The 9,858-nt window shown below is 37.5% G+C and overlaps 1 protein-coding gene across 1 annotated transcript; it reads left to right on the top strand.

Annotated features, from left to right (window-relative positions):
* Positions 1–4,794: 4,794 nt before the first annotated feature.
* LOC149388973 (transcription termination factor MTERF8, chloroplastic-like) lies at positions 4,795–5,964 on the top strand. Its single transcript, XM_089622538.1, has one exon. It carries the CDS (start codon positions 4,795–4,797, stop codon positions 5,962–5,964), a length of 1,170 nt encoding a protein of 389 aa, XP_089478664.1.
* The last annotated feature ends 3,894 nt before the right edge of the window (positions 5,965–9,858 follow it).

Genomic DNA, 9,858 nt, shown 5'->3' with positions numbered 1-9,858 from the left:
TATGTAATATCACATTGTGCTAAAAATCGTCTTGTATCATTTTTCTTTCGTCGGAGTGGTGAGACAATAAGTAGACATTTCCACGAAGTGTTAAGAGCAATAATATCATTAGAAGACACTTTTTTGAGGCAACCCGATGGAGAAAAAATACCCGATGAAATACTCAACAACTTCAGATTCTACCCTTATTTTAAGGTATTCATTACCACTAATATAATTCATATAATTGACTTGATAGGAATATTTAGTTAGAAATTGAAGTATAAGTTAATTTCAGGATTGTGTTGGAGCAATTGATGGAACTCATGTCCGAGTGAAAGTGCCTCGAAATGAGGCTTCACGATATCGAGGAAGAAAAGAATATCCTACACAAAATATAATGGCCGCATGTGGATTTGATATGAAATTTACTTATGTTTTGCCCGGGTGGGAAGGAACGGCGTCGGATTCAAGGATTATCAAAGATGCTTTAGTAAGGGAAGATAAACTAATGATTCCTAAAGGTAGACAAGTAGACTATTTTCATATATATAAATATAATTTTATGCTAACATAACTAACTAAACACAAAATTCTTTTGTATAGGAAAATATTATTTAGTTGATGCGGGCTATATGTTACGAAGCGGGCTTATCACCCCATATAGAGGAGTGCGCTATCATTTGAAAGAGTACTCACAACGTGGTCCGGAAAATCTAGAAGAGTTATTTAATCTTCGACACGCGTCATTACGCAATGTCATAGAGAGAGCCTTTGGTGTGTTAAAAAAACGGTTTACAATCATATCGAGTGGTACCGAGCCTCAATATCCTATCAAGACACTCACGGAAATTGTATTAGCTTGTTTTATTTTGCATAACTATCTAATGGGCGTGGATCCGGATGATGAATTAATTAGACAAGTAGATCGAGAACTTATGGACCGAGAACCGGAAGTAGAAGAGTTTAATAACATATCAAATGATGGAGAAGATGCTAGAAAAGGAGCCGTCTTGAGGGATAATATAGCACAAGTCATGTGGCATGACTACTTAATGAATAGGGAATAAGTTTTATTTTGTTTTATGCTATGTGAATTATTTTCCTACTTGTATGTTTGTACTTTTGTGGTAGTGACTACTATGATACTCTTATGATATATATAATGAGACTTATGATTATTTTTGTTATAATATCATCTTTATAATTTATATTCATGCAGATATTCGAACATATAATCAATATGACGAAAAAAGGAAAGAGTGCACTTGAGGTTGAACACACAAAGAGAGAGACGGTGAAATGGACGGAACAAATGGATGTTGTACTTATCGATGCTTTATTGGAGCAACATGTTAATGGAAATAGGGTTGATGGAACTTTTACAACAAGTGCATATAATAATGTTCTCAAAATCTGTCAAGAGGAGTTGAAATATCCATTTGATAAAGACCACCTCAAAAATAGAATCAAAACATTGAAAAGTAATTTCAATGGAATTCATGATCTTTTCAAAGGATTAAGTGGCTTTGCTTGGAACCCAACGACAAAGTTATTTGAGGCCGAACCCGAAGTTTGGAACGCTCTTATAGAGGTAATCGTAGATTGTTAATATTTTTAAATGGTCTTGCATTTTTATCACTATTATTATTGTTATTATCTTCTTTTTTATTTATTTTTTTGTCATGTTGTTGTGAATATGTGTAGAAAAATCCTAAAGCAAACAAGTGGAGATATAGTGCAACTCAAAATTATGATAAATTATTTGAGTTATTTGCCAAAGATAGAGCGACCGGGGAACATGCAATAAGTGCAAAAGAGAAGGCTAAGAAATGGCAAGATGAAGTTGAAGAAAATGAATTTGTTGATCTTGAGGTTGACGAGACTACCCAAACTAACATCTCCCAACAAAAGACTTCACAACAAGCCTCCCAAACTCCAAACTCATCTAGAGGTACAAAAAGAAAATTAACTATGATGGATTCGTTTGATAAACATATGGAAGCTATGCAATCAAGCATAGGAGGCGTTGTTGATGTAATGAAAGAAGGTAATCTCGTCATTCGAGAGAGCAACATCATAGCCGAAAAAGGAATTGATGCAATTGAGAGAGGAAGGCCAAAAGTTTATTCGGAGGAGGAAGTTTATGCCGAACTATTGAAGATTGATGTTCCGGATCATATTCAACTTGATGCTTTTCTATTTTTAATCAAGGACTCCTCTAAAGTCCGAGCTTTCTTTGCCGTCCCAAGCGAGCGTCGTCTTGAACTTCTTCAAAAGATGATGCCTTCAAACAACAAGGAGTGAAACTTTGTGCTTGTGTGATTCTAGAACATCATATAACACTTTTTTGTAAAAAAATTATTAGTAATTGCCTATTTTGCTCTAGTCCATAAATTTATTTTGCTTATTAAGACGGGATATTAATAGTTAAAATATTAATCTTGTGAACGTAAAAAAAAGTACAAGAAGTTGTAATATTTATAATTTTTGTAGGGCAATTACTTTTGTTTAAATACTTTATAATATATGCAATTTTGCATTTAATAACATTATATATATAATATAATTATTCAGCTACGTAATTGCATGCATATGGCTTTTATAATATAAATAAAATATGTGCAAATTAAATATCAATTTGATAATATATAAGGGTATTATTGTACTTTACCATATTAAAAATTAATCACTCTATTTTTTTCTCTATTCATACCAAACAACAGGACGGATTGATATTAATCTTTCCTCTCATCATACCAATCAACTTTTAAAAAAGTTACAATCCACTCATTTCCTTTCCTTTCTTTTCCATCCTAAACAATCCATCCACCCATATTTCTATCCTTCGTACCAAACAAAGCCTTAGGGTTGCATTGTGAAGTGCTAATAAATAATACATCAAAGAGAAATATAAATAGGCAAGATAATAAAAAGCTAAAGACTAAACTACTTTTACAATATAATAATAATATATGTTAATATCCCCCTGCAAACTCACGATACTACAAAGGTAAACATCGAGAGTTTGTCGGACAAAAAGAAAAACAAACCGAAGCGCTAAATATAGTGGGCAAGCCTTTGTGATATCTCTAAATGAGAATTCAAAACAATTTGAAATCTCCAAATAACCAATGTGAATCTCCAAAAGCAATGCGACTCCTCCAAGCAATCAATGCGGGAAATCTCCAAAACAACCAATGAGGATTATTCAGAGCGGGTTCAATGGGTAACGGGGAATAGCAAATCTCCAACAATCAATGCAGGAAATCTGCAAAAAAAAAAAAAAAAAAAATGAAAAATCTCGAAACAAAACAATCAATGTAGGAAATCTTCAAAACAAATGTGAAATCTTCAAACACCATTCATAACATAAATGTCTTCTCTTAATTGGTATGATCAAAATCGAACAAGTTAAACTTGGTTATGTTATTTCATGAATCATTGTTACGGCAATTTCTGTGGAGTGTGTATCGTGATAGGTGATACTAAGAGGACATGACTGCTTTATAGTTAAAGATTTTTGTCCCGGCGATGGATGACCCTCGATGAAGGAGGAAGAGCAAAAATGTAAGAAGAAATGGCTTATCATATGTAAAGAACATTCGGCACCAACGTCTTCTTCCGCTCCTTGACCTTCTACAACCTTCAAATCTATGTAAACTTTATAAAAAAAAAAAAAAAAAACTACTTGTGAAAAACTCTCCAAATAATTCAAAAATTGTTTTAAGAGAGTATGTTTAGACATCTCAAACTATGAAAACACAAGAGCTAAATTTGAAAATGATAAAAATAATACTGAAGATTGAATACTTGCACTACATATGTGGGCATTAGAACTGGAAGGGACCAGAATTTACAGTTCCAACCGTCTTCAAACACCCACCCGTTTGGATTTATCTCCAACGATTCAAATTTATCTCAAGATTTTTTAGCTATGGAGTTTCTCAGCAACAACCACAACCATGGTCCATGGCCATTAGGTCCACAACCGGAACTTAGCGGTTTAGTATCACTACTATCACCAGCAGAACCCTTCTGTCCTCATCCGCCGCAAGAGCATCAAGTGTTATGTGGTGCAACCTTCTTCTCCATCTTCCCTGGCAAAGAAAGCCAATTTTAATAATTCATGGAATCAAATGTTTTTGGTTTTGAATTAGAATTTTTCATCTAGGAAGGAATTTCCGTTCCTTATTAGTAGCAATGTATTGTTCCAGCCAAGACTGAAAGTAGAGTCTGGCCAAAATCGAAAGGATAGTTCCAACTTGAACACCCAAATTTAATTGACACTGGCGTTAAATAGAGCGCAAATGAAGTATATAAGGGGACATTTTCTTTAAGGAAAAAATGACATGAATACCGACTTTGTAGATTAAATTTCAAAACCAACTAATTTTCTTATTTTACTAAAAAAAAATTGGACAATTTTTCACTTTTCATTTTTTTTTTCTCTTTACATTTACAAAATAAAATGTTTTTTTTTCAAGAATACAAAAAAAAATTAAAAAAATTTAAAAAAGACCCCAAATGTGCACAATGGCCTTATAAAAATAATAATTTAATGTATCTAATTGATTTAGATTTTTTTTTTACAAAAATTATTAAAGTTAAAAACTCTTCTTTTTTTTCTTTATTCTCGTGTATCAAAACCTAGAAATGCAGATATGAAATATTGATAGAGCAGAAGGAAAAAAAAAAAAAAGTGTAAGAACTCAGGACTCTGGATTCCCGCTCGCACAATCTTTCTCTTTCTCTTTTGTGTTTGCATTCTCTCCAAAGCGTAATTTAAAGCGTAAACGAAGTCACATACCAGTTATGTTTCGTGTTTTTCTGTACGGAAGGCTCCGAATCTCCGCAGCCATTAATGGAGTTTCTCTCTCAGAATCAAGACCCTGCCTTCGATTTCTCAGTTCGACCACCTCTTCTTCGTCAGACTCAGAGAACAATGAACTCCAAAAGGCTCAATCTTTTACTGTCTCTTACTTGGTGAACTCTTGCGGCTTGACCCCTGAAGCCGCCATTGTCGCTTCCGAGAAGGTACGGCTCCGAAACCCTGAAACCCCCGATTCTGTACTCGCATTCCTCAGAGACTACGAGCTCTCGAATGCCCAGATCTCCAATTTTATTATGAAGAATCCACATTATCTGTTGTCGGATCACTCGAAGTCATTTTTGCCCAAGCTCGAATTTTTCTACTCGAAAGGGATGTCAAAGGAGACCGTGGCAAAAGCTCTATCTTCAGATGCAGATTTTTTGCGGAGAAGCTTGACTAACTGTATTGTTCCGACTTTCGACCTCCTCAAGAGCATGTCCGCGTCCGACGAACAAGTTCTCTGTGTCTTGAAGCACAGGTACTCAATTAAGAAACACTGGGAAAATGTTTCCTCTAACGTCAGGCTATTGCGAGGTTTAGGAATCAGCGATTCGAGAATTGTTTCTGTGTTCGTAAATTTTCCAGTTGTTATGGTCCTCGAGCCAGAAAGATTGAATCAAGTTGTGAAGAAGGTCACGGACATGGGTTTCGATCCGAATAAAACTGTGTTTACATTTGCGCTGCGGACGTTTTCTTCGGAGGCTTGTGAGAAGAGATGGAGAGAGAATTTCAAGGTTTACAAGAAGTGGGGTTGGTCGGAATCCGATATTTTGTGTGCGTATAAATATCACCCGGATTGTATGGCATATAGTGAGGAGAGGATTCACAGATCCATGGATTATCTGGTGAATGTGATGGGACATCCGACGATGGAGATCATGAGATATCCTGTGATTCTGTGCTACAGCCTCAAGAAGAGAATACGGCCAAGATGTTCGGTTGTGAAAGTTCTATCGAGGAAGGGATTGGTGGGGAGAGGAAATTTGAAGCTTAATACTTTTCTAACGGCCAATGAAAAAACATTCTTGGCCAAGTATGTGAGCAAGTATGAGAAGGAAGTGCCTCTTTTGATGAGTGTGTATCAAGGCAAACTTGACATCGACGACGCTTAGATGCTTTTGCAATGCTGATATTTTCTTTCTTTCAAAAGTCATGAATTGCAGGTATAATTTTGTTTTTTGTTTAATTTTTTTTTTTGGTATTCACTTGTATTAAGGGGAAAAGAAGAAAGTAGCGATTAGAACATGATTATGGAGTTGTTTCTTCGTTTCATATCTGCCATCAAGAATACATTTTCATTAATACTCTATTCTACACTGGTATTCCTGTTTTATTTACTAATCACTTTGAACACCGCGCACGACTAAAATTATTATTATTACAAGCACAAAATGGACCAGAATATCACCCTTTTCTCAGATTGGTTTTCCACAAGAGTTTGCCAACTCTTAAAATGTTCCAGAGCTTCATCTTTGGACTTCAGCAAGTGAGTCCACACCATCCTGCTATGATCATGGACAATAGACCATAAATGTTTGAAACCACCATGGGTTGGAGTCTTATCAGGACCCCATAGATCAGCATGCAAGTATTCAAGAACATGATTTGAAAAATGATTTCCTTTTGTAAACTTTTGTCTATGTTGTTTTCCCATTATACACGTCTCACGAAAACTTATGAAATGGAATTTGTCCTTACCGAACTTACCCTGCTTCCCAAGTATATCCAGGCCCTTCTGACTCATGTGACCGAGTCTGAGATGCCACTTGTCAGAATCTGCAAGGTTAGTACTCACAAGAGCGACAAAAGTGCTAAAAGAATAGTAAGAGCCACACAGGACATATAGGCCATTCTGCCTTTTACCTGTCAAAAGATTCTTACCCTTCTTGCTTATGGTGATAACACCGTCTTCTATGTGATTAGAGAATCCATTGTCATCGAACACGTCCAAGGATATGAGATTCCTTTTGAGACAAGGGATAAAACGCACTTCTGTGAATAAGACTTTTCTGTCATCATGGGTCTTCAGGGTGATGTTGCCTATTCCCTCGACCTTGCATGGATGGTTGTTACCCATATACACAGTTTAAGTGACAACTGTGTTAAGGTCAACAAACTAGTCCTTGTAAGGACACATGTGAAAACTACATCCAGAGTCGAGGATCCACTCAGAAGATCTGATACTGTCGTTGACATTAAGGACGTCAAAGACCTTGTCGTCAGTGGCACTTGTGGAAGCCACATTTGTTTCTGGGCTAGTGGTTTTCTGTTTTGCGATCCACTTGTAACAGTCTTTCTTGATGTGGCATGGATTCTTGCAGTAGAAACACTTCATGGTCTCTGTCTTGGAACTGGGGTTGCTGTTCTTGGACTTTTTCTTATTCTTGTTGGTTGTGTTGTTGCCTGGTGTTGAGTCAACTCTGTCCTTAACATAAATACTTGACCCTGCACTTAGCTTCTGATTCTTGACCTCTATTTCACGAGTCTTTAGACCTGCAATAACCAACTCAAGCGAAGGCACAATACCAGTGTATTGAAGAGAATCTTTAACAATATAATAAGATTCCGGCAAGGAGTTCAGGAGAATCACAGCCAAGCTAGTATCATCAAGGGCTTGTTTAGAGCCTTTCAACAACTGGTTCATCTTAAGGAACTCATTTAGATTATCATCAATACACATAGACATTCATTTTATAAATGAAAATGGCACCTTTCAAGAAAGCAAGAGAAGGAGCAGTCTGGTCAGGATAAAGGTTCTTGAGTTTGTACCATACCTCTAGGGCTGGATCTAGCCCATCTACCTTTCTAAGGACTGCGTCTGAGAGGTTGAGGATGAGCAGGTTGTACGCCTCTTCGAGTATCTCTGACTTCCTCATTAGCGCATCCGGTGACCACTTGGCCTCGTCGGATTCCAGGGCCATGAGAACCTTGTGGTGGGACAGCAACGCCCAGATTCTCTTGGACCAACCGATGAAGTCGCCTTTTCCGTCGAACACAAAGAACTCCATCTTCATCGAGCAAATTGTGTTGTTGAAGAAACGTTAGGTAGAGGAGTATCGCAAGAGGAGATGGTTTATTCAGGGAATCAGCCCAAAACCCTGGAAATTGGGGTTTTATAGGAGGCAAGACACGAGAAAGCTTTCTGGTTGGGGATTTGTGTTTGGGATGAAGGCTCTATTACCACTGTTGTGAATTTGTATGAAATCCAAGCACAAAGAACACGCTAAGCACGCAAGACGATATACGATTTGAGCAGAAAAGAAAAAGAACACAAGGGATTTTTACCGTGCTTCATTGTAAAATACAACTACATGCACGTTGAGCTCCGGTAGTGGAACTCGCTTACCAACTCTCACTCAGACTTTAGGTTTTTACAGAGAATTACAAGATACAAGAAGAATTGACGAAAAAATTACAGCTCAAAGACTCCCAGTAATCAAGAACAACTCTCAGACACTAGACCGTGTCAATCGATCTCACCGACCATAGCTCTGAACAACTCTATGTTTTTTCGTATAGAGAAAACCCTAGATTCACTCAAGAGGATTCCTTCTGAGTCCAACTCCAGATATATATATTGAGTTGACATTCAATCCTGGCCATCCACGTAGACCAAGTGTTATCCTTTAATCAGCGGCATAGCAAACGACATACACGAGCATCGTTTATACAACGACGCTTCAAGCATAGTCGTTCCTTCACACGCTGAGGTCTCAGTCTAACACAGTCTACTAACCTGGGCCGGGCTGTCGTCGAAGATGTCCACGGGAAAGACGCTGTTCAGGCTTCGAGCAGCCTTAGCAACACCGTCGAGTCCTTTAGTGGGCCCAGAGTCTCGGCCCAGGCCCAATCGCGACCCGCCAGGCCCGTGAAGCCGGTCTTCCCGCCGGAGGATTTTTCGTGTATTTGGATTTTAGGGGATTTTGTCCTGGGTTTTGACTTAGAAGTTTAGGGTTGCGTTTTTTAGTTGAAACTGAGTAAAAGTGAGTGAAAATCTGCAAAGTGGTGAGGCGTTTTACTGTTTCCACTCCTCAGTACGAATATTTTTAACGTTTTTTAAAACCTCGGGTGAAGATTTATTTCGGAGATCGATGCTTGTTGATTTGGGCATTGAATCTGGTTTAGGATCAGGGGAAAAAGTTGAGACCTGGAGAGGTAGCGACGAGAAGATGGATGGCGGTGAGAGAAAGTTTGGTTCGAAAAAACGTCCGAAGCAAATCGTCGTTGGTCTTGATTCAGACGACGATGCGCTAATTGGATCGTTGTTAAAGTTGAAGAAACCTCGGAATCCCAAGAAGGGAAAGGCGGCGGGGTTGGAGAAGGGAAAGAAGGCCGAGGCTGAAGATGAGGGTTTGGGCGGAATGGATGACACATTAGCGAGTCTATGGAAGAAATTAAAGGTTTCGAAAAAGGATGACACGCTGAAACAAAACACAACCCACGCGAACCAGGAAAGAAAAAAATGCAGAGAAGAAAAGAAGAAGAAAGGAAAGAGAGAGAGAGAGGAGAGAGCGAATAATAGAAATTATTTAAATATTTAATCTGATAACAATATTTAAATATTAAAAGTATTTCGAATAATAGAAAATACTCTTATACCCTTTAAAATATTGCCACGTCATAAAAAAGTTAAACTTAACGTCCAAATACTGACGGAAGTGGCAAGTTGTAACACGTCTCTAAGTTCTGATATTAGTTCTGCAACATTTCCGAGTACATGGGGTGAAATGTAATCGAGGTACGAGTCCAGGGGGTAAAAATGAGATTAATTCTTATATTATAAGTAGGTTCCTTTGTAGTGTCGTTCATGCAAATTCTCCATTTTTTGTTTGGTTTCTATGAATTTGTGCGTGATAGTACTTTGAAGATGTAGCCTTATGAATATATTTTGAGCTTGTACTCATTATTGTTTACTTAGTTTACTTTCTCTTTAATGGGTTGTCTTTTATTTTTGTGGTGTGTGGCTTTAAATACTTGTATTTTGTGTAGTGCGTGATGATCGTGGC

The sequence above is a fragment of the Urtica dioica genome, chromosome 8 (assembly GCF_054948205.1).
Source record: "Urtica dioica subsp. dioica isolate 48M chromosome 8, U.dioica_male_clone48M_v1_H2, whole genome shotgun sequence".
In the NCBI taxonomy this organism is placed as follows: Eukaryota; Viridiplantae; Streptophyta; class Magnoliopsida; order Rosales; family Urticaceae; genus Urtica; species Urtica dioica.
Note: the sequence above shows the minus strand (reverse complement) of the source record. Positions and strands in the feature narration are given on the sequence as shown.

Bases quoted from the DNA above. Each gene is read 5' to 3' on its own strand.
- LOC149388973 (XM_089622538.1), top strand. From the start codon at position 4,795: ATGTTTCGTGTTTTTCTGTACGGAAGGCTCCGAATCTCCGCAGCCATT.